This window comes from Hypanus sabinus, chromosome 19 (genome assembly GCF_030144855.1).
Source record: "Hypanus sabinus isolate sHypSab1 chromosome 19, sHypSab1.hap1, whole genome shotgun sequence".
Taxonomy (NCBI): Eukaryota; Metazoa; Chordata; class Chondrichthyes; order Myliobatiformes; family Dasyatidae; genus Hypanus; species Hypanus sabinus.
The window spans coordinates 6,799,204-6,825,532 of record NC_082724.1 but is presented as its reverse complement, the minus strand read 5'-3'; the positions used below and the strand labels follow the sequence as shown (position 1 = coordinate 6,825,532).

General features: G+C 42.7%; 1 protein-coding gene across 7 annotated transcripts in view; it reads right to left on the bottom strand.

The window, feature by feature from the left end:
- LOC132377708 (MICOS complex subunit mic25-b-like) overlaps positions 1-26,329 on the bottom strand; it is a 700,497-nt gene that overhangs the window by 100,905 nt on the left and 573,263 nt on the right. For 4 of the 7 annotated variants that reach the window (XM_059943949.1, XM_059943946.1, XM_059943948.1 and 1 more), the window contains one exon: positions 5,191-5,234. The exons of 2 other annotated variants lie outside the window; for them this stretch is intronic. In XM_059943949.1, the coding sequence (XP_059799932.1) occupies positions 5,191-5,234 (44 nt within the window). Of the gene's footprint in view, positions 1-5,190; positions 5,235-13,682; positions 13,707-26,329 lie in introns of those variants that run through there. One more of the 7 variants, XM_059943955.1, reaches the window with a different exon arrangement.

Genomic DNA, 26,329 nt, shown 5'->3' with positions numbered 1-26,329 from the left:
CCAGGCCAGGGCAATGTATCATCTTTAAAATAATGGTGACAAGCTGCATTATACCTTCAGCTCAGAATTCATTATGTCAAATGATGCCTTCTGATTCTGGTTTAAGTGAAGTGTAAGAATCAATACTTCTTGCAATGCTTCTGCAGCAGGTATACTGTCTCACATCTTTTCTTTTACTGTGACTCACCCGACCATAAAAAAGGACTAATATTTAGAAATAAAATGTCATGCACTTGACGGGACTCGCAATACGAAGTTTGGATCCTTTCCTCCCCACCCCCGCCAAACACCGATTGGGATATCTAATCTGTTCATCTTCCATTAAAGGACCTTCATATATAGTGACATTTGACCAAGGGCTGGCTGCGCTGGATTGTGAACTGAAACAGTTTTCTTTCATCCATGTGTCTTGAGAAGCTTGGTTTGAGTTGTTCTCCGATTGTGGCAACTGACATGCAAATGATTTGCCACCCAGCAATGAGACATTGTCAGTCCACTGTTGATTGTGACATGACCTCAGAATGCTTGGCCTTTATATACCTTTTCAATCTCTGATTGGAGGTCATTTTGGAAACTCAATTTTTGACGTGGGGAGGAAATCTCGTTGCTGTTTGGCTGTGTAGCCAACTTCGTGTGTTATGATCTAGAATTTTGCCCACGTTGGCACATAAATGGAATCAAGATCTACGTGTTTGTTTACAGAATTGTTTGCGGAAAACCATGCTTCTAGGAATTCTCTTTCACACTGCCTGTTCGCTTGCGCCACATCATTCAGCAATGTCAAGTCCGATTTGTGCCCCTCTCGACCTTCGCGAGTAGAGACTAAGGAGAGTTGGTCACTGCCAGTTGATGTTCATGGATCCTTGTGGATAGTTTCCTCCCAGTTTGCTCAACATAATATTTGCTGCAGTTCCCACATTAGATTTTGTAGACCACATTGGTCTTGTGCAGTATCTTGGTTCGTTCTTTAGGTATGGAAAGTCCTCTCCTCAACGTTGCTGTTGGCTGGTGTGCGACTGAGATTCTATGTTCTTGGAGCAGTCAAGCCATCATTTCCAAGTTATTTTGAATCCGTGGAAGAATAATCCACTTGGTCGCTTCTTGGTTGGTGCATTGTCAATTTCGTAGGGCGACTTCATATGAAGTTTCGCAGGTATCTGTTTCAGGTGAATACTTCAAAGAGATGATCTTTAAGATCCGAGCACTGACCACCCGAGCTACACATCTTCCAAATTATTTCCAGTTTCCTGAATGTCCTTTATGTATCTGCCTCTCCCACAACCTCCAACAGTGCGATCCACACATCTACCACTCACTGTGTAAAAAAGCTGCCTCTGACATTCCACACCCCCCCCCATTCTTTCCTACAATCATCTGAGAATTAGAATAGAATAGAACAATACAGCACAGTACAGGCCATTCGGCCTGCAATGTTGTGCCGACCCTTAAACCCTGCCTCCCATATAACCCTCCACCTTAAATTCCTCCATATACCTGTCTAGTAGTCTCTTAAATTTCACTAGTGTATCTGCCTCCACCACAGACTCAGGCAATGCATTTCACGCACCAACCACTCTCTGAGTAAAAAACCTTCCTGTAATCTCCCCCTTGAACTTTCACCCCCTTACCTTAAAGCCATGTCCTCTTGTATTGAGCAGTGGTGCCTGGGGAAGAGGCGCTGGCTGTCCACTCTTAATATCTTGCATACCTCTACCATGTCTCCTCTCATCCTCCTTCTCTCTCTCTCGAGAGAGAGTAAAGCCCTCTTGCATTAGCCATTTCCGCCCAGGGACAATTTGCTGGCTGCCCACTTGATCTATGCCTCTATCAAGTCACCCCTCAACCTCCTTCACTCCAAATAGAAAAGCCCTAGCTCACTCAGCTTATCCTCATAGCACCTGCTCTCTAAAGTTTTGCTTTATTTGTCAAATGTATATTGAAACATCAAGTGAAATGCATCACTTATGCTAAATGATGCTTCTGACATAAATGCTGTGCTGTCTCCGAGAAGTTTGATGAGGTTTAGAGCAGAGTGTGTGGCCTGGAGGCGGGGTGCAAGCCCATGATCGAGTCCATTACTTCGCTCTGCTTGAGGCACCCAGGCCGTGAACTCATGATTGACTCCAGTGCTTCTCTCTGATTGAGGCATCAAGCAAGCTTGAAGAAGCTGACAAAGACGGGGGCAGAGGACTGATGGGTGTTTGGTGCTGTCTGACTGATCTTCTTCTCCCATTCACTAGCTGCTGTCGAAAGAAATCGAAGAAGTCTTGGCCTCCACATTGCCAGCATTGATTGGCGAGGCTCTGGACTCGTTTTGGGGGACTTTGAGGTTCATGCTGCATGTGTTCTTGGATTATGCTTACTCTTTTTTTGCTGTTTTTGTGAAGTTTGATCGGGGCGATTGATGTGGACTGGGGTACGTTGGTGAATAATGGCCCTGCGGCCTGCATTGGCTAGAGCACAGCACTGAACTGAATTACACTGAGTACTACTAGTTTGATGTTTGATAGCCTAATGCGCTATTCCCTCACTTTCTTCTGACTGCACAATTTGCACATTGGGGGTTTGATGTTTTCTTAAACAGGTTCTAAGGGGTTTCTTTATTTTGTGGCTGCCTGTGGGAGGACGAAACTCTGTTTACATTCTTTAATAATAAATGTGTTTTGAATATTTGAAATCAAATCAGCAAGAATTGTATTGATCAGCCGCAAGCGTCAACCCCTACATAGCACACTCACAACTTACAAACACTAACTCGTACATCTTTGGAACGTGGGAGGAAACTGCAACACCCGGAGCAATCCATGCAATCAAAGGGAGCAGGTACAGATCGCATCTGGAGTCGAACCTTAATCTTACCACTGGCGCGACAGAGCATGGCGCTAACAGCTACGCTACTGTGCCGCCCCCATCTCAGCAGCATCCTGGTAAATCCAGCTGGCTCATCAGTCACACTCTCTGATCCAGGCCTAGTCCTGACAAATCTCCTCTGCACCCTCGCTAAAGCTTCCAAACCCTTCCTGTAATGAGGTGACCAGAACTGAACACAAGTGTGGTCTAGCCAGGGTTTTATAGAGCTGTAAGTTAAATTTTATGACAATCCAGAAGTAAAATCATTGCTGCTAACAACAGCAGTTTTATATCTTAAACCCCTCCAGTTGGTATTCAAACTCCTTTTTCCAGATCAATACTCTAAGCACCAGATACCAACCCAGCTATATAATCACTGAACATTATTCTGTCCATCTGCGATTTACCACCACTCAAACAGTTACTAAAGCAAATTGCTGCAGTACCTGGAATGCGAAATATTAGTGTAGCATATTGATACACTGCTAGCCACGGACAGTTCTTATCAGTTAAGTCCCTTCACAAATGCTATGCAGTGGTGGATATTTCTTCTTCTGTATCACTGGGCTTTTTACCTGTTTTGCACTATCATTTCAGACAAAGTTCAATCTGTTACCTAGACAATTAGCTCAAAACATAGGAGCAGAAAACGTCCATTTGGCCATTCATGTCTGTTCTACCATTCTCTCATGGCTGAGATATTACACTGGTCAACAAAGATTTTGCTTCCTGAATACTTTAGGTGTATCTTACGGATTTTGGATTGCTGATCCTGAAGATCACCATGAAATTTCCCTATCACACACCATTTCAAATCACCTGTATTTGTTATTTCAATTCGTAATTCAAGTCAGAATAACTGATGCCAAGATTAAGGAAGGCGTTTTATAGGTCCACAAATCAAACAGGTCATCAATGAAGAACTTCTAGTGGGACCAGAGAAAATTGCATGGTCATCATTCAAGGATATTGTTGAAAATTTTCTTGGCAACTGCAGAGCACCAAAGTACATGCAGCAGGTTAATAACATGCTTCAAGCACACAAAACCATGAAGTGCAATATGTCACTAAAGATTAATTTTCTGCATTCTCATTTAAACTTCCCTGCAAATTTTGGTGCTGTCAGTGACGAGTATGGTGAAAGGTTTCACCAGGACATTGCAGTCATGGAAAAAGTATCAGGCGACTGAAGTCTGGCTGATTATCATGGACACCTAAGAGAGAAGCCTCAGACACTGAGTACAAACAAAATTCATCAACAAAAGATTTTTAGCATAGTTGAACTATTGCAAAGCATCAGCACCAGTATGCAATTAAAGGCATTATATTCAATAAAAGTTAATTTCTTGTTTCTCCAAATTCCTACGTGATACAAGTAGTCTGAAATTTTATTTGTGTTCAGTTTCAAGCAGTCTATCATAACCAATACTTCTAAAACAAATTGTCCGGTGTTATCTCTCTCAACCCCAATCTCCTGCTGTCTCCCCATAATCTTTGACACCTTGAATAATCAGCAGCCCATCAACCTCCATTTTAAGTATACCCAATGACTTGGCATCCACAGCCGCAGATAGCAGTGAATTACAGAGATTCGCTCCCCCAGGTTAAACAAATTCCTCCTCATTTCTGTTCTAAAGGGACACCCTTCTATTCTGAGGCTGTGTCCTCTGGTCTGAGACTCTGCCACTATAGGAAACATCCTTTCCTACATAACTCTCCCGCATTTATAGATAACTCAACTCAATTAAGTTTAGAGTTCAAAGTAAATTCTATTAGCCAAGTACTTAGTAATCACCCTAAACCATCATGAGATTCATTTCCTTGCAGGTATTTACAGAAAAAAGAAAGACAACATAGAACATGTAATAGTACAGGCCTTTCAGCCCAAAATGTTGTGCTGGCCCTTTAACATACTCCAATATGAATCTAACCCTTTCCTCCCACATACCGCTCCATTTTTCTGTCACCCATTTGCCTATCTAAAAGTCTCTAAATGCTCCTAATAATTCTGCCTCTACCACCACCTCTGATTGCATGTTCAATGCACCCACCATTTTCTGTGTAAAACTCCTACTTCTGACACTCCCCTATATTCCTCCAAAAGCTTTTAAGTTATGCCCCATCATATTAACTAATTCTACTCTTGGAAAAAGGTGCTGGCTGTGTCACATCAGACCCTGTCGTGGATTCTGGATGCCTTCGCAGGTGGGCAACTAAAAGGGGTTAGCAATCACACTTGTGTATATTTCCCAAATTAGGAGTTATTTGTTGTTGTATTTAATGCTTTTCCTTTTGTTTCAGTCTTGTTAAGTCTTGACCAAAACACAGCTCCCTGCTTACCTTAGTTCACATTCTGGGAAAGACGATAACACATCAGATGGATGCTGCAAAGGAGCGGTATTCAGTTAGTATTAAGTTACTGGTTCCGAGTCACAGTGACAGTGTTAGAGTTTAGTTTGAGAGTTTTAGTTGGTGGCCCTTTTGGCTGCTGTTCATTATCTTCCTTTGTTCTGTACAGTTCTAATTAAAACTCAGTGAACTGTTCATTCGGCTGCCAAGTCCCTCTCTCTCTGCACTTGAACCATCACCAAACACTGTATCAGGCTGTCCACTCAATCTATGTCTCTTACCACCTTGTATACCTCTATCAAGTCACCTCTCATCCTCTCTCTCTTCTGAAAGAAAAGCTCTAGCGCACTCAATCTATTCTCACAGGATGTACAATAGAAATAGAAAATACAATAGAACTTGATGAAAAACTATAAATAAAGACTGACAAATAACGAACGTGCAAAAGAAGACAAGCTGTACAAATAAAAGTAATACTGAAAACATGAGTTGTAGAGAGTCCTCGAAAGTGAGTACGTATGTCACAGAATCAGTTCAGATTCAGTGTGAGTGAAGTTATCCATGCTGGTTCAGGAGCCCGATGGCTGAAGGGTAATAATTTCCTGAATCTAGTGGTGTGGGACCTAAGGCTTTTGTCTCTCCTGCCCACCAGTAGCAGCGAGAAGAGGACATGACCTGGATGATGGAGGTCCATGATGATGAATGCTACTTTCTTGGGGCAGCACTCTGTGTAAATGTGCACAATGGTGGGAAGGGTTTTGCCAGTGATGGACTTGGTTGTGTCCATCATTTTCTGTAGACCTTTACATTCCTGGGTATTGGTGTTTCCATACCAGACCGTGATGCAGCCAGTCAGGATACACTCCACTCTGCATTTATAAAAGTTTGTCTACATTATTTTATTTTAATGTGTGTGTCGACCTCCGTTAGTCTCGATAGACCAAGGATTTGTGCCTTGGAAAGTTTCCAGGGCGCAAGCCTCAGCAAGGTTTTATTTTATGGAAGACCAGTAGTTGCCCAAGCTGCAAATCTCTCTCCACGCCACCGACGTCGTCCAAGGGAAGGGCATTAGGACCCATACAGCTTGGCACTGGTGTCGTTACAGAGCAATGTGTGGTTAAGTGCCTTGCTCAAGGACACACACGCTGCCTCAGCCAAGGCTCGAACCAGTGACCTTCAGATCGCTAGATGAACACCTTAACCACTTTCTGACATTCTGAAAGCCTTACTTTAATAATACATATCGAATATTATATATAATAATATGCAAAATAATACATATTTATATATTTTAGATATATGATTAGATAATTACCAATAGATACAATAATGGATATATTATTATCTCTGTTATTAAATAATATTACCTATATTACTATTATTGTATTTTTATTTATTTAGAGATATAGCGCAGAACAGAACTTTCTTGCCCAACAAGATGCACTACGCAGCAACCCACCTATTTAATCTTGCCCTAATCACAGGACAATTTACAATGCCCAATTAATCTACTAACCTGTATGTCTTTAGAATGTGGCAGGAAACTGGAGCACCCGGAGGAAACCTACCCACACACGGGAAGAACGTTCACACCTCTTACAGATGGCATCGGAACTGAACTCTGAACTCCAGCGCTCCAAGCTGTAATCGCGTCGTACTAACCACTATGCTATCTGTATCATTACTCTATATATTGTTCTACATTTTTATCTAAATATTAAAGCGATTTTCTTTGGGTTGAGTATAACAGCTGGGATGAATTTCAAGAGCCCCGTGTAAACAGCTCTGCATCATCAGTGCAGATTTCACCAAGCAATGGCATTAGAGATTACCGAACCAAGGTGAAGTTAAGGCATAGTTCAGACACGCGGTGATTGAATGCGGACATAGGCTCAGGGACTGGCCGACCTCTTCCTCTCACTTTAGTGACCTGGTTGATCCCATGCAGACAGCTGTTAAGAAATCGTTGGCCTCAGCATCACTGAGGTCAGAAAATGAGAAGCGATCGTGCTGCATGCCTGACTCCTCCAGTGAGTTTGAGACGCAGTGCATCAGGTGACAACACCAATGAAAACCCTCACCATAAAACAGCTCAGCAACCAGCCACATACACAAAGGAAAGAAGCAAACACTCCTCATATAATGGCATTAAAGAGTCTTGAAATCTTTAAAATCTGTTTGAAATGTTGGATGGAATGCTGAGGCATTATAAGGCTTTGGTCTGGCTGTACTCGGAGTGTTGTGAGCAGCTTTGGCCTCTTATCTAAGGAAGGATGCGCTGGCATTAGAGAGGTTCCAGAGAAAATTCACAAGAATGATCCCGGGAATGAAAGAATTAACATATGAGGACTATTTAATGGCTCTGGGTCTGGACTCATTGGAGTTTAGATGAAATGGGGGGGGGGGTGCAATCTCATTGAAACCTACTGAATATTGCAAGGCTTTGAAAGAGTGGATGTGGAGAGGATGTTTTCTATAGTGAGGGAGTCTAGAACCAGAGTACACAGACTCAGCATACAAGGACATCCCTTTAGAACGTAGATAAGGAGGAATTTCTTTAGCAAGAGAATGATGAATCTGTAGAATTTGGCGCCACAGACAGCTCAGCAGGCCAAGTCATTGGGTATATTTAAAACGGAGGTTGATAGGTTCTTCACTAGTACAAGTAGAAGGCAGGAGAATGGGATTGAGAGGGATAATAAATCAGCCACAATGGAATGGCAGAGCAGACTCGATGAGCCAAATGGCTTAATTCTGCTCCTATGTCTCATGGTCTGGAAAACCAGACAAAATTGTGGTTAATATCTCATTGACAATTTGGAGCACATTTATTGATGCACTGTGTTGTCAGCTCAGATCCTGAGAACTCAGAAGGATGTGGATGAATAACCTTCACAATCAAGAGCCGAAGTGTTACCAATGGGGCTGTGATAATTAAATCACCAGAATGCAAAGCACAGATGTACAGATAGTTTTATTTCCTTCCCTTTGTGTGTCTTATGTCTTTATATTGTCACAATAATGGGCATATGGGGTGTCCAGGGAGGGGTAGCAGCTTCAGTGAAGGGGTTCGTGCCTCCACTCTGGAGTAGCTCACTCAGCTCTCACCTGTGGGTCCAGGTAGCTTTGTATGTGACAACAGCCACACCCCGGTACACTGCTTCAACAGGCGGGCTAAACCAGGTGAGGGTAGCTGGCTGCCTCATACCCCGGTGAGATAGGGACCTGCCTGTCCTAGCAGGTGAAGTCAGCTCCAGTGGACTGGACAGATGAGCTCTACAGTGAAATCCAGCAGTCAGAAAGGTGGTACTACAACGCTGTGGAGAGCAAAGGGCATGACAAGGCACAGAAGATGTCATGGTCATCCGTTGCAACCAGGAAGACTACGGTTTGTGACACTTGTTCAAACCACTGGATCCAGGCTTCTAAGATCAAGAGAGTGGAACTGCTCCAATGCAACAGCTTTTCCACTTTAAAAATTCTCCTACACTGGTTTCCTGTCATCATCGGACATGGCGGACTTCCACCATCACAAAGATCCCCAGAGCTAATGAATTACTCCCAAAGTACAATCCCTGTTCCAATGTACAAAAATAGCAGCCAATTTATATCCACCAAGGTCTCAGGAATACCTTTCTCTTCTGCACCTGAGGGGGGGGGGGGGGGGGGACATCCTCAGTGCAAATGTGGACAAGCTGCCAGCGGAAATGGTGGGTACCGGGTTCAACTGCAGCACTTAAAAGAAGATTGGCTAAGTATGTGGATGGATGGGATATGGTCCGGGGCAGATCGAGGGGGCTACGCAGAGTAATAGTTCATCACAAACTAAATGAGCCAAATGGCCTGCTTCTGTGTTGTAGTAGTCTATGACTCTATGACATGGTCTTCTGCCTCATCTCATCTACCTCCATCCCAATCGTAGCCCTTAAAACTCATGTATTTTATACCTTCAAATTATCTCCAAGATCCCTAGAGTTAATGAAATACTCCTGAAGTGCAAAGTAAGTTCCAATGTTATGGAAGACCACAGACAATGTATGTTCAGGGGGCAACACCAGTACGGATGCTTGTTAATGTAAATATCTAATCAGACAATCATGTAGCAGCACTCAATGCATAAATGCATGTAGACATGGTCAAGAGGTTCAGTTGTTGTTCAAACTAAGCATCAGAGTGGGGAAAAATGTCTTTGACCATGGAATGTTTTTGGTCAAGCTGACAGGAAGGAAACAATAACTCAACAACTCAATAAAACAATAACTCAAGTAACATACACAAAACGCTAGAGGAATTCAGCAAGTCAGGTAGCATCTATGGAAATGAACAAGCAGTCGACATTTTGGGCTGAGACCATTCTTCAGGAGTGAGAAGAAGGGGGAAGATGCCAGAATAAAAAGGGGGGAAGAGGTGAAGAAGGCTAACTGGAAGGTAATAGGAGACATCAGGTGGGTGGGAAAGGTCAAGGGTTGGAGTAGGAGGAATCTAATTGGAGAGAAGAGTGGGCCATGGGAGAAAGGGAAGGAGGAGAGGACCCAGGGAGAAGTAATAGGTAGGCGAGAAGACGTAAAAGGTCATACTTCAAGTAACCACATGTGGTGTGTAGAAGAACATCTCTGAACACATATGTCAAAGCTTGAAGCACATAGGCTACAACAGCAAAAGACCATGAACATACAATCAGTGGCCACTTCATTAGGCGCAGGAGATAAAGTGGCCACTGAGGGTATATCCAAAAAGGCCTCACAAATGTAAGTGAGGTAAATGACCAGGTAGTGCTAATGAGGGATAGATGCGGGATAAAAATTCATGAGAAACTCAGGCTTTCCTTCAGAAAAAATATTCATGTGATTTTTACTGCCGCCTGAATAGGGCGATGGAGACTCGTTTACCTGAAGAAGGCACATCCTAGAATGCAATATTTTCTCATTACTCTTGACTAAAGTGTTGGCCCAGAGCACATATTCAATTCATCGGAGTTAGCAGGAAATGAGCCATCCGGCATATCTATCCCTGCACTGTCCTCCGCAACGCTTCCGCCACCATCAATAAACATTTGCTTGTCCAATATTGTTTTCCTTGGGGAGGAGAGCGAGGAGAGAGAAGGGTCAAAATCTGCTGTTAATCAAAGCACCGGGGAATCAAGACAGGTTGCAAAGTTCTGACTCTATTAGTGTGACAACAACTAATGCGGTAACATTTCTCTGGTGTATAAATTAAATGCTTCATTGATTTCAGTGCTACAGATTAATATTTGAGAGAGTAAAATAAGGAGACAGGATAAATCATAGGTAATGTGCTTGCAAGGTTCTTTTAGCTTTCCTGGTTATCTTCAGCATTTGCATTGGCTTCCCCACGGGCCTGGCTGCACTCCCCAATCTTAAATTAACTATGCTATTGTCATGAGCACAAAAGGCCATTACCAATTAACCAAGAGCCACCGCTGTCCGCTGCCTATCTCTTCCCCTGCCTCACGTCGTTCTAATTGTACACACTCAACATGTTTGACAAGAGAACTACTATTGTACGCTGTTACTTTATTAAGATAAATCACCCAACTTTGCAGGAATTTATAAGTTCTTTGAATAAATTTGTACTCCATGTACTTCAAATCCCTGAGTGAGAATAGCTAAAGCAAAAACAACATGATTTTGATGTTCAGTGGTGCAAAACAGAACCATTCAGCATCCTGCTTAAAATACAATGCCTTATTTATATCATGATCTTCCTGCCAAATAGCAATTTGGATCTAAATTGTCAGTCTTGCATTTTCTCTGTTTCTTCCTCCATAGATCCTTTTGAACTTTATTCCCTGAAGCACAGGGAAATGAGGAAAGATGTTGAAGTTCATTACAGTATTAAGGATGAGGTTTCGGAGTACTTGGTGGCACATGATAAAGTAGGCCGAAGTCAACATTATTTTCTAAAGAGTCAGCATAGTTTTCTAAATCTTGCCCGATAAATCTCTGGAAATACTTTGAGGAACTAACAGGCAGGATAGACAAAGGAGGATCAGTAGATGCTGCTTACTTGGATTTTCAGAATGCCTTTGACAAGGTCAGGCACATGAATCTTTGGTTCAAACCCAAGATTAGCTGATTGGCATGAGGCAAAGTGTGGGATAAAGGAGGCATTTTCTGGATAGAAGCCACTGACTTGTGCTGTTCTGCAGGGGCTGGGTTTGGGACCATTTCTTTCCACATTATTTTTCAGTGATTTGGATAATGGAATTGATGGCTTTGTGGCCAGGTTTGCAGACGATATGAAATTAGGTGGAGAGGTGGGTAGTGTTGAGGAAGCGGGGAACCTGCAGACGGACTTGGACTGATTGAGAGAATGGGCATGTTCAGTCAGTGGTAAGGAAGGTAGAGATAATCTTAGCATCCATTTTGAGAAGACTAAGATATAAAAGCAAGGATGTAATGCTGAAGCTTTATAAGACATTAGCCAGAGCATTTTTGCAGTATTGCGAGCAGTTTGGTGCCCGCTATCTATGAAAAGATGTGCTTGAATTGCTGAGGGTTCAGAGGAGGTCCACAAGAATGATTCTAGGAATGAAGAGTATTGATAGCTCTGACCCCAACTCACTGGGGGGGGGGGGAACCTATTGAATATTGAAAGGCCTAGATAGAATGGATGTGGAGAGGATGTTCCTATGTTCCTATAGTGGGGGAGTCTGGACCAGCAGGCACAGCCTCAGCCTCAGAATATAGTGAAATCAATTTAAAACAGAGATATGGCGGAATTTCTTCAACCAGAAGGTAGTGAATCTGTAGAATTGATTGCCGTGGACTGCTGTGGAGGCCAAGTCATTGATCATATTTAAAGCAGAAATTGTTAGGTTATTGATTAGTCAGGGTGTCAAAAGTTATGGAGAAAAGGCAGGACAAAGGGGTTGAGAAGATGAATGAATCAGCCATGATGGGTCAAATGACCTTATTCTGCTCCTATGTTTTATGGTTCTGTGGTCTTATGGATGGTATGGAGATGTATGAAACTATAATGGAATATAGATAGGGTAAATGCAAACAGGGTTTCCCCACTGAGGTTGCATGGGACTAGAACAAGAGGTCACAGGCTAAGGGTGACAGGTGAAATATATAAAGGAACATCTTTACACAGAGGATTGTGTGAGTATGGAATGAGCTATCAGTGGAAGTAATGGATATAGGTTCAATTTCAATATTTAAGAGAAGTTTTAACGGTTACTTGGATGGGCGAGGCATGGGTTGATGGGATGAGGCAGAATAACAATTTGGCATGGACTAGTTGGGCTGAAGTACCTATTTCTGTGCCCGAATGCTCTGTGACTCTATGACTGTTTCACCAATTTTTTAAAATCTTGCAACAGATAGACTAGTTTCACCTGAGTTTATGTGCAATGTGCTTTTTTTTTAAAACATCCAAACGGTGGAACTAATGCCGTGTTTCAATTGTACTTGTGATTAAACTGAAGAAATTGCAATTTCTTTGGTAAAAATGAAACTCAAGCAATCACAGGGAGAGACTCTGAATGAAATTTCAATACAATCTGTCTTTCTTCCAAATAAATTAAGCATCTCTGAACTTTGGAGGAGCTTGTTTTATTTATTTATTTATCGAGATATGGCATGGAACAGGCCCGTCTGGTCCTTCAAGCCGCACCATCCTTCAATGCCAGATTTAACGCCAGCCTGCTGATGACGAAGATGGTGATGGCTAGTTCTTCCCTTGCGAAGGTTGGAAAGGAAGAAAATTCTGGCCTCCTCTCCATCATGTAGCACTTCCCGCCTGCACTGGCTAGGTTTATAGTGAGGATCAGTGCATGCAGACCAGTTCCACTCTTTAGGCCGGGGGACATTCCACAATGGCACAGTGAGCTGCGATGACTGCAGCAACCGCAAGCTGTAGGTTGAGCAGAGCTTTCCCTCTCGAAGACATTCTGCCCGATAAGGTTAATGAGTCCCATCTACCCGGGTTTGGAATTGGAGTTGTCCTTCTCCCAGGCTGGCTGCCAGCCAAGGCTGATGAACCCGGCCTGCCCGCCCAGTTATACTGCTGGACACTCAGTCGCGACATGGCATAGCAAACTCAGTAAGAACAGAGAGCTATATGAAGGTGTTGCTATGGGGACAGTTGTACAAGAGAGGCCATATGCGAGTGACTTGCTGCATGGTAAACCAAATAGTGGTCCTGTGCCAATCACTACACCTGGAAAGGAGAGGCCATGGGAGACGCTTCCCCTTCCTTAAGTGAGCAGGACGTCCAGCCCAGGATACACCCATCCTCACACTAGCCTAATCACAGGACAATTTACAATATCTGATTAACCTACTAACTGGCAGGTCTTAGGACCATGGGAGGAAACCAGAGCACCTGGAAGAAACCCACATGGTGACTGGGAGATCATACAAACTCCTTACGGACAACGGCAGGAATTGAACCTGGGTCACTGGTACTGTAAAGCATTGTGCTAACCACTACACTACTGACCCAACCCCATGGTATGTAAGGCCGCAGGCTTATTGCATCTGTGTAAAAGATGGATAGAATCAAGAAAAGATACTTAGAAAGCACTGATAAAACCACAGCACAAAAGTAACAAAATAACACCCATTTGCTCTTGTATGATAACCACAGCACTCTGTTATATTAGTGTGCAGGGTAAAAATGGTTCCTGAAGTCAACTGAATAAAATATTTAAAACCTACCACAGAGCAGAGCGAGCAAAGATAGATGTTGTTTCATCAGAGATTGTCTCTCTGCCTGATCCCTGGCGATAGAGATACTCTGAACCGTAATGGATCGTAATGATTGGGTGACACTTCAGAGAACAATTACAAGACACAAAGCATCATCCTCTCAAGCACGAGCAATTGGAATTTTCTACTATTTCCCAGTACTGATAGGAACTAATGGCCCATCCAATTCAGAGTTCAAAGTACATTTATTATCAAAGTATGTATACTAGATGCAGCCTTGAGAGTTACCTGCTTAGGGGCAGCCACAAAATTAAGAAATCCACCAGAACACATTAAAAAGATTGTCAAACACCCACTGTGCAGAAAAAAGAAACAAATCATGTAAAGAATAAAAGTAAGCAAACCGAAGATCACGAAAGAGCCACCAAGCCAGTCACAGCCGATCCAGGCGCCCGTTAGTTACTGGCCACAGCCTCAGTTCAACGCAGAGACAAGCAGTGAGCTGAACAGCCCATCTCCCAGCTTTCAATCAGCATAGACTGATCAAAAAGATATTGGCTAGAAATTCATATACTGTGTCTTTTTGATGTTTATGAATTCTAACACAAGGGGCACAGTTGTAAGGTGATTAGGGTAAAGTGTAGGGGGATAGATTGAGTGGTACCAGGGAATTTTTCCTAGGGTGGAAATGCCTAATACAAAGGGGTATAACTTTAAGGTGGAGGAAAGTATGGGGGGGGGGGGGAGAGAAACACCAGAGATAAGATTTTTACACAGAATGGTGAGTGCGTGGAACACCCTAGTAGAGTCAGATAGGGTACTGTGCAAAAGTCTTAGGTACGCTAGTTAAATATACGTGCCTAAGACTTTTGCACAGTACTGTACATTTTGATCATTTATGAGACTTTTAGATGGCATATGGACAATAGACAAATGGAGAGCTACATAGGAGAGAAGAATTGCTGAAGGGCATGTATTGTGCTGTAGTGTTCTATGTTCTATGTTAAATAGGCACCCAAGTTTCATGATGACAATTTAAAAAATCTATCAAAGGATTGCAATGTTGCACAGCAATATTTATTGAAAGTGTTTATTTCTGATTTATTAATACAATTTTTGCCAGGCTTCCTCGTGTAACACATTGTTTCAAGTTGAATTTCTCAGATATGTATCTGAGGCCTCATCTGCTAGCTCTTAATGGCTCTTGCAGTTACTAATAGGCAGGAGGTACAGAAGCCTGAAGTTCCACATCACTAGGTTAAGGAAAAGCTAATTCCCTTCAACTATCCAGTTCTTGAACTAATTGGTACAACCTTAAACACCACCTCAATATAACAAAACTATGATCACTTTGCACTAAAATGGACTTCTTCTGTTCTAATTGTGTTCTTTCATGGTATGATATGTGTACAATTTACACACACTTTCGTGTAAATGCTACTTTTCTGATAGTGCTTGTGATGGTGCTGGAAGTTTTTTATTGCACTTGCGCACACACGGACTTACGTCAATGACAATAAATTCGACTATGACTTTGACAGCACCAACAGCACTCTTCCAGCTACTGAAGAGTGCTGATTACATCATCATGATTCCTAAGGCAGGAAGTATACTCCCAGGTTTAGTGAAAGGGAAATTGAAAGCCTCAGGAGGATGGTGTCTACTCAAGGAGATGAGCACTGTCTGTGGGTGACATTGGTAAAGCACCTGCACTGTTGACATGTATTGAAAATGAATTTGTGGACTACCAGAGACTTTTTCCAAGGACAGAAATGGCTAATATAAAGGAGTATAATTTTAAGATGTTTGAAAGAAAGCATGGGGGAGGGATGACAGAGGAACCCAGCAGGCCAGGCAGCATCCATGGAAAAAAGTAGTCCACTTTTCAGTCTGAAACCCTTCAACAGGACTTAGGAGTAGTAGATTTTTCTCTCTACTCCTGCCGAAGGGTTTTGGCTTGAAATGGCAATTGTACTTTTTCCATCGATGCTGCCTGGCCTGCTGAGTTCCTCCAGCATTTTGTGTGTGTTGCTCAGATTTGCAGCCTCTGCAGATTTTCTCTTCTTTGGGGCGGGGAGGGGTTGACAAAGGTAGGCTTTTTACGTAGAGAGTGGTGGTTGCAAGGTACGCCCTGACAAAGGTAATTGTAGAATCAGCAATATTTAAGAGACTCTTCATGGGCATATGGATGAAAGAAAATGGAGGGTTATGTGGGAGGGAAGGGTTAGACTAATCTTAAAATAGATTAAAAGGCCATGGGCCAAAGTCCTGTACTGTGTTACACTGTTCTATGTTCCACTTCGACATAAGCCTCTTCCAGGTGAAGAGTGGGCACTTGGGGATGAAGAACAGTCAGCCATGGAACTGTACACTAATCAGAATATAGATACAGGGAAAGCACAGTGCAAATAGACAATAAGGTGCAGGGTCATGACAAGGTAGGCCGTGAGGTCAAGAGTCTATCATATCGTACTGTGGGCAGAATATGTGGATCCTCATGTTACATGCTCAGATGCTACAGTCACAGCCACATCACTATCAGGAGATTAGTAGACACCGCGATAGGACTGCTCAAGATGAGAGAGTCGGTTTTGGATATTATAAAGAAGATTTAGTAATTATAGGTGGTTGAGAAACCTAGAAGCCCAACGATTCACGGCATGCTGCAAAGGCCTGCAGGGCTTATGACGATTTATCCTTTTATCTTCTTTATAATATCCAAAACCGACCTCTCTCATCTTATGATAAATCGTCATAAGCCCTGCAGGCCTTTGCAGCATGCCGTGAAATGTTGGGCTTCGAGGTTTCTCAACCACCTATAATTACTAAATGTTTTCTTAACTAGAGCTGTTAAGCCTTTGTACTTTTGGTTTAATCTTTCTTGTCAAGTTAATTGTGACTGGCATGGGTTTCCCACATTCTATGATTATCTAAAGGGGGCTCTCGTTTAGTGTTCAGCGGAATCCTTGTGTTTGTGTGGAGAATGATTTGTCTCATGGTGTCGCTCGGTGGTGCTACTGATGCTCTATTGGTATTCCTGTGTGTAACCTCTGGTTTCTATCTCTGCATGGGAGTCTGCCATTCCTCTGCACCTGGGTCCAGTCCTGACAGCAAGCACCGTAACAAATTATGCTCCCTCGTATTAGCCATTTCTCCCTAGGAAAAAAGTCTCCAGCTGCCCACCTGATCTATGCCTCTTATCATCTTATAATACAGCAAGGGAAGATTGGTGAAGAGCATACGACTGGGGTACAGATTTGGTGTGATTGGCCCTTTAAATTGATTTGAACGCAGTGTTTATAAAAATTTGTTCTTTTGTGAATGAACAACAGCTGTTGTCGCTTGTGCTTATGCGGTGGAAAATCTGTCTGACGATGGACTTTGGAGGGTATTGTGCTATGGTTGATGTCACTTGGCTGGGTTTGATGCCAGGAAAGCAGCACTAATGAATTCAAAAATGTCAACCAAAAGTAAGATCGCAATGTCAGTGAACGATGCTAAAAAATCCAGACACTCGCAAAGGTGCCTCAGTCTGCAGTGGTACAATTTTCAACATTGCAATGCTCTCTTTCCACGCTTGTATTCAAATTTCCAGCTCACAATATCTGATATAAAGATAGAAATCATGATATTGGTTCTGGCTGACCCCACTCTAATGGTGTCACCAGCTCCTGATAAAACCATGTGCTAGATGCAGCCCGTCACACTAGCCAATCCCCTGGACGTCAATCATAAACTGGACGACAGCAGCGAATAAGGAGATACTGGCCCTTGGTACAACCTTCTTCTCCAAACAAGGTCAAAATGCATTAGGGGTTGTCTCTTGTTGGGTCCACAGGTGACTGTCAATGCCATTCTGGATCCACATATTCTGAGGCAGTGTGGGCACGAGTAAGTGGTAACTGTGGTTAGTAGCTGGGTCTTTTGGCTGTTTAGTCTCTGCCTTCGCAACTGCCATTTGTTGTCTGGGGTACAGTGGAGATCGTTTATATGCATGGCAGCTCCCTGTTGAACAGATTTCCTCCAGGTGTATTCATTGAGTGCAAAGTCTTTCCAGTTTTTAGATGTCATGTTGAATTTCTTCAGAATGATTGTGATGCTATCTTTGAAGCGTTTCCTTTGCCCAATTAAGTGGCAAGGGACAAGTGGGAAAACCCCAGAACTGTGCTGAATAATCTAAAATGGATCTCTGCTTCAAGTACTCCTTCAGAAACTTTGACAGGCTATCAACCAACCCGAAGCTCAGGTGAGTATTTGGAAAGGAAATCTTGGTAACATTAGTAATAATGAACCAAAAAGGAAGATCATGATCATGATGGGCTTTGGGAAGGTAAAGTCAGGTGAACAAGCACCAGCTCTCTCTGAAGGGTCGGAGGTGAGCAACTTTCGGGGTGTCAACACCTCAAAGGGTCTATGCTGGACCCAACACATTGATGCAATCATGAAGGAGGAATGCCAGCATCTCTTTTTAGAGTTTCGACATGTTATTGAAGATTCTGAGAAACACATTCTGACTGATGCATTACGGTTCAGTATGGAAACTTCACTACACAGGAACACAAGAGGCCACTGAGAGTGGTGGAGTAAGCTCGTTCCATTATGAGTACAGCTCTCACCACCAAGGACATCTACAAGACAGCAATGCTTCAGGAAGGGAACATCCATCATTAAGGACTCCCATGAGCCAGGCCATCCTGACTTCTCATTGCTACCTGTATCACAGTCACAGGACCCTGAAGACCCATACCTCATGGTTCAACAACAGCTTCTCCCACACTGTAATGTTCTTGAACCCACCTGAAAACACTATTTCAGACCGTTTCCTTTAAATTTTTCCCTCAACTTGCACTAATGTTTATTTTGTTTATTCTTCCATATAAGTTGAAATAACTTATTTTAATTAAAGTTTATGATAGTTTATATTTGTCAAGTTTGCAATGTACCATACTGCTGCTGCAGAAGGCTAATTTTCATGACATTTATACTTTGGATATGTCCATGACAATAAACTTGAACTTGAAGATGGCTGATCATCTGGCCCAGGTAGCACACCCTTTTACTGTAGAGCAGGGGTTCCCAACCTGGGGTCCACATACCCTTCGGTTAATGATGGGGTTTATGGCATAAAAAAAGGTTGGGAATCCCTGCTGAAGAGAAACAACAACATTGACATGTTTGTGATGTGTTTCTGTGCTATACCACTCTAGAATTAAAATATCACTCTAGAACACCAACCTATCTAACATTAGCTTAATCACAGGACAATTTGCAATGACCAATTAGCCTGCTGACCCGTACATCTTTGGAATGTGTGAGGAAACTGGAGCACCCAGAGGAAATCCACATGTACAAATTCCTTATAGGCAGCACCAGATTTGAACTCCAAACTCCAACAACCTGAGATGAATAAGAAAGCAGCCCCATCTTCAAAGACCCCTACCATCCAGGTCATGCTCTCTTCTCATCAGGCAGGAGGTACAGGAGCCTTAGGTCCCACACCATCAGGTTTAGGAACAGTTATTACCCTACAACTATCAGGCTCCTGAACCAACGTGGATAACTTCACTCACATTAACCCTGAACTGATTCTACGACCTCCTAACTCATTTTCAAGGACACTTTATAACTCATTTTCTCATTATTGTTTTTTTTTCACGATTTGTCTTCTTTTGCAAATTTCTTATTTGTCAGTCTTTGTGTATAGTTTTTCATAAATGTTATTATAATTTTTTAATTTTCCTGTAAATGACAGCAAGAAAATTAATCTCAGGGTAGTATATAGTGGCATACTGTATATGTACTTTGATAATAAATTTACTTTGAACTTTGAACCATTTGATTTTCAGGAACCCAGTGTTTGCTGCCTTTATTCTACTCAGGAGATCAGTCCACCTCTATGAAAACAAAGTATTTATATAATTCTATTAATTTAGTAAAACGTCATGCCATGCCTATTTGTTTCTTAGCAGGACGGTATTTAATCTTTGTCTCCTGTGAGTTGCTCTCTGGCTGTGGGTGCTTTCTCTTCTCTTATTACCAAACCTTATGCTGGTCATTGACTTCAGGAAGAGGGATGGTGCACACACTCCTGTTTACATCAACGGTGTTGAGGTTAAGAGATGCAAGTTCCTAGAAGTGAACGTCACCAATTATCTGTCCTAATGCAACCTCATAAACACCAAGGCAACAAGAACTCACCAACACCTCCACTTTATCAGAAGGCTAAGGAAATTTGGCAAGTCTTCTTTGAACATCACCATGTAACACAGAAAGCACCCTATCTGAATGCACCACAGCTTGGTATGTCAACTGCTCTCCTCGTGACCACAAGAAACGGCAGAGAGTTGTCATCTGCCATCCAGTTCCTAAAAGGACATTGAAGCCATGAACACTACCTCACTTTTATTATTTCTGATGTAACTATCTAACTACTCTAAAATGCAGCTGTCACAACCAACCCTGGGCATCAATTCCAAGCACCTACCACTCTCTGGAAAACAAAAACTTGCCCTGGAGATTTAATTTGTTTTATTTAGAGGTGCATCATGAACAGGCCCTTATGACTCAATGAGCTGCACTGCCCAACATGCCACCTATTTAACACTAGCTTAATCACAGGTCAATTTACAATGACCAATTAATGTACTAACTGGTATGTCTCTGAAATAGAACATAGAACATAGAAATTTACAGCACATTACAGGCCCTGTATCAACCACGTAATCTACCCTAGAAACTGCCTAAAATTTCCTTAGCGCATAGCCCTTTAGTTTTCTAAGCTCCATCTACTTTGTACCTGTTTAAGAGTCTCTTAAAAGACCCTATTGTATCAGCTTCCACCACCGCCACCGGCAGTGCATTCCACACACCCACCACTCTCTGTATGAAAAACTTACCCCTGACATCCCCTCAGTACTGATTTCCAAGCACATTAAAACTATGCCCCTTCATGTTAGCCAGTTCAGCGCTGGGAAAAAGCTTCTGCCTATCTACACGATCAATGCCTCTCATCATCTTATACACCTCTATCAGGTCACCTCTTATCCTCTGTCGCTCCAAGGAGAGAAGGCCGAGTACACTCAACCTATTCTCATAAGGTAAACCCTCAAATCCAGGTAACATCCTTGTAAATCTCCTCTGCACTCTCTCTATAGTATCCACATCCTTCCTGTAGTGAGGTGACCAGAACTGAACACAGTATTCCAAGTGGGCTCTGACTAAGGTCTTATATAGTTGTAACATTACCTCACGGCTCTTGAACTCAATCCCATGGTTGATGAATGCCAATACATCATACACCTTCTTAACAACACTGTCAACATGTGCAGCAGCTTTTGAGTGCCCTATCAACACCGACCCCAAGATCTCTCAGGTCCTCCACATTGCCTAGAGTCTTACTATTTATATTATATTCTGTCTTCAAAATGGACCTACCAAAATGAACCACTTCGCACTTAACTGGGTTTAAGTCCATCTGCCACTTCTCAGCCCAGTTCTGCATCCTATCGATGTCCTTCTGTAACCTCTGACAACCCTCCACACTATCCACAGGTTCACGGGAAGGACATTAGTTATTGCCTGTTATGCCGCTGGCGTTTAGGAGGGCAATGAAGGTCCTTGATCTCTATCTATTCTTGAGCATCTCTCCACTGTGACCCAGGTGTGGTTCAGAGTCCTCATTTCCGCCTCTACGTTACAACACCAAGTTGTCTTTGGTCTCTCGTGTTTCCTCTACTCTTCGGGGGTCCAGTGAAGTGCTGTCTTGATGATGGAGAAAGCCTCTCTTCTCACCATGTATCCAATCCATCTCCAACGTTTCCTGATGATGACTATGGCCATGTCCTCTTGGTGACACTGAGGTGTACGAACTCCTTATAGATAGCACTGGAACTGAACTCCAAACTGCGACTCCCTGAGCTGCAATAGTGTTGCACTAACCACTACACTACCGTGGCACCCACATCTCTTATCAACTTTCCCCACTCATCTTAAATGCATGCCCTCCAGCATTTATAATCATAAAAAGATTTTGCTTACTGTCTGTGCCACTCGGAGTTTTATAAACTTACAGTAGGTCTGACAATCTGAGAAAACAACCCAAGTTTCTCCAACTTTACCTTATATGTATTGTATAGGATATACTGTCACATGTACAAAGATACTACATGGTCACAAAACTACTTCTTCTTCGTTTAAATACATTTTACTACTAATCTGTGTAAGAATGCAGCCTGTAATTTACATTTTGATAATGTGTTTTTGGGCCAACTGATTGATCTAGCACTTTTGCTGTCTCTGAGGGAATTTAGCGTGGTGGAGGCTGATGTGAGTGGCCTAATGGCAGAGCACAAACTTACGATAGGCTCCATTTCTTGTCGATCTCATTGACCAATTTTAGCATTGTGCAAGGTTGAAATCAATGAAGATGAGAGCAGAAGGCGAGCGATGGTGTTCAGTGCTGTCTGCCTATGTTTGACTGGTCTCCCGTTCCCTCTCACTCACTGCTACCAGTGGAAGCTGCAGGAATCTTGTATCCTGGGCAAGGTTTGATCAGCATGGTTTGTGGACTGGACTTGTTTTTAGAGGAATCTGCAGCTCATTTTATAAGTGTTTCTGGTTACTTGTTTTATTGCTATTTTGTGTGAGCTTGATCAAGACGGACCGGTTCTGCAGCCTACAGTGAACAAACGACACAGCGCTAAACCGAACTAAACTGAACTGAACTAAACTGAAAATTCCTGGACTGCTTCAAGGACCCTGGGGTTTGACGTTTAATATACTCAGGGTTATTCACTCATTGTTTGCTGATAGGTGATTCGTTCTTTTTGCTTGTTGGGTGTTTGATATTTTGTTGAACGTGTTCCATGGTGTTTCTTTGTTTCATGGCTGTTTGTGGGAAGACGAATCTCAGGGTTGTATACTGCATACGTACTTTGATAAGAGTTGTACTTTGAATGGTGATACAGTGAAAAGCTTGTTTTGCATACTGTTCATACAGATCAATCCATTACATAGTACATTACACTAGAATAAAGTAAGTCATAATTCAGAATAAAGTGCATTTATTAAAGAATACAGCCTATTGAAAGAGTGTTAAATGATAAAGTTTAAGATCATAACATGGTATATTGGGGGTGGCACCATAGTGCAGCTTTTAGCATAATGCCTTACAATACAGGTGAAGGTAGTTCAATTCCTGCCGCTGCCTGTAAGGAGCTTTCATGTTCTCCGCATGTCCGCGTGGGTTTCATGTGGATGCTCCAGTTTCATCCTACAGTCCAAAGGCGTACCGCTTGGTAGGTTAATTGGTAAATCATCCCGCGATTAGGCCAGGATGCATTTGGGGGATTGCCAGGCAGTGCGGTTTGAAGGGTCAGAAAGGCTAATATCGCATTGCATCTCAATAAATAGATAAATTGTGAGGCCAAATTTCAGACAGCAGTCTTTCCTAAGACTTCCCACTCAAACTTCCCATAACTGGCCAACCGGAACTGCACACAGTGCGAAGATAAATAGAAATTAAAAGCAATTTAAATTATTCAAACATTTTTAAGTAGAATATTAAAAGGTACACTTAAAGCCAATTAACTACCTTTCAACTAGCTGAATTAAATGTAATAAAAAAGGCCATGCTTACTGCAGCTGAAGGGCCTGGGAGGTCTGTACTAATTTAATGATCTTTAAAAGGTACATAAATGGAAATAAATAGAACAGCAGAGGCTGGAAATCGGAAACAAAATCAGAAATTGTCGGAAACGCTCAATAGGTTTTCTGCTTAGTCTCATCTATTTGCACACAGACCACAGCTCGCCATACCTCATATAACTATCCAAATCCAAACTTCTCTTAAAAGTTGTGATTGAACTCACAGCTACCACTTCTGCTGGCAGCTCACTCCACACTCGGACCACCCTCTGAGTGGAGAAAATACCCCTTAAGTTTTTCACCTTCCACCCGAAACCTATGACCTCTAATTCTAGTCCTACCCAACCTGAGGGAGAGTAGATTACATGTATTTACCCTATCAATGCCCTTCATGATCTTATATCATCATCATTATATGTCGTGCCATATAACGTAGGAAATCACGGTAACCATGATTGTACTTGGCAATTTTTCTATAAAAGTGCTTTGCCATCGCCTTTTTCTGGGCAGTGTCTTTATTAGATGGGTGACCCCAGTCTCTATCAATACTCTTCAGAGATTGTCTGCCTGGCATCAGTGGTCACATAACCAGGACATACAACCATCTACCATCTGGACCCATGGCTTCACGTGACCCTAACAAGAAAGAAAACACCAAAAAATTGAAGGAAACTAATATACAGTCCAATAATCACAGAATACTGAAACCATCATCTGGTCTACATACAAGGAGAGCATATACACGAATTCAGTCCTTCCGCAAAGAGTGAACGCCAACCGGGTCTGAATGCGGCAATCCGGCTGCTGACCGCCTTCGTCCCAGTGGCATCTGTCGGGAGCCTTCACATTCATGTCAATGCATCAGTCTTCCTCGTCACTTTGAAATGGTATCATTCATGACTCCACGAGTCGTCTCTGGTCTTTTCCACTAGTCAGCTCATGTTCTTGGTCCTTTTCGGTCGCCTGTCTCTAATCTCCACGAGCAGTTCTGTGGAGACAGCGTAACTAACTCCCCACCAAGCATCTTTGATAGAGGTATATTTTGTATACCTCTGTCAAATCTCCTCTTGTTCCTCTTTGCTCCAGGGAATAAAGTCCTACCCTATTCAACCTTACCCTATAATTCAGATTCCAAGTCCCAGCAACATCCTGGTAAGTTTTTTCTCCACTCTTTCAAGCTTATTGACTTTTTTCATTGATTTAATGCTTCAGGTTGAACCAAAGAGAATAATGTATCAAATCATTTCTCAGTTCACTTTTCCCACAGATTTTCCCATGTGTATCCAGGATACTGTTTTAATTCTACTGGCAGAGTACAGCTGCCCTAGGATTGGCACTCATCCGGAGGGAAGGCTGATGTCCAGCTTGTTCTTGGGAGTCCCAAACTTCTGTCTTTACCCATTATTCCCCCTAGCAGCTAGTATTGTTTGAAAAGAGTAGTGTAGCAGTTAGAGTAACACATTAAATCACCAGCTACAGGATCAGGATTATCTCAGTGTTCAGTGTCAGTGAGCTAAACAGGATTATCTGAACAGAAAATCCTACAGAAGGCAGTGCATTCAGCCCAGTACATCACGGGTAAAGCCCTCCCAAGCACTGAGCACCTCGACATGAAACACCATTGCAGGAAAGCAACATCCATCAGCAGAGATCCCCACTACCCAGGCCAAGCTCCCTTCTCACTGCTGCCATCAGATAGAAGGTAAAAGATCCTCAGGACTTGCATCACTAAGTTCAAGACAATTACTATCCCTGAACCATCAGGCTCTTAAATAAAAGGGAATAGCTACACTCACATGTCCCATTATTGAAATGTTTCCACAACCAATGATCTCACTTTAAGGACTCTTATCTTATTATCTCATGTTCCCATTAATTATTGCTACTTCTTTATATTTGCATTTGCACAGTTTGTTGTCTTCTGCTCTCTGGTTGATCTTTCATTGATCCTGTTATAGTTACTATCCTATCAGTCTGTTGAGTATGCCCGCAGGAACATGAATCTCATGGTGACATACATGTACCTTGATAACAAATTTACTTTGAACCTTTACCCTTTTGACCTTTGATCTGACCACATCCCTTGCTCCAAGTTTCTGTCCACTCAGTCAAGAACCTCAGTAATTCTGCATTGATGGTGGAGGAAGGAAAGCCCCTTCTCTCAGTTCTTTCATCTCTGTCACATCTGTTCTCAGAATAAGGCTTTTCATTCAGAACAAAGGAGATGCCCTCATTCATCAAAGAAAGGGGCTTTCCATCCTCTACCCTCTACACTGCCCTCACCTGCAGCTCTTCCATTTTGCGCACGTCTGCCCTCACCCCATCCTCTTACCACCTAACCAGGGATAGGGTTCCTCTTGCCCTCACCTACCATCCCAGTAGCCTCCAAATCCAGCAGACAATTCTCTGTAACTTCAGCCATATTCAATGGAATCCCATCACCAGCACATCTTGCCCCCACCCCCCACAGCCCATAGCTTTCCACTATCTGCAGGAATCACTCCCTATGCAACTCCCTTTTCCATTCATCCCTCTCCACTGATCTCCCTGGCACTTATCCTTGAAGCAAAACAAGTGCCATACCTGCCCATACATCTCCTTCTTCACGACCATTCAGGGCCCCAAACAGTCTTTCCAAGTGAGGACTGTTAGAGTCATCTAATATATCGGGTGCTCACAATGCAGCCTCCTGTATATCAGTGAGACCCGACATAGATTGGAAGACTGCTTTGTTGAGCATTTATGCTTCATCTGCCAGAAAAAGTGGGATCTCCTGGTGGCCACCCACTTCAATTCTACTTCGCATT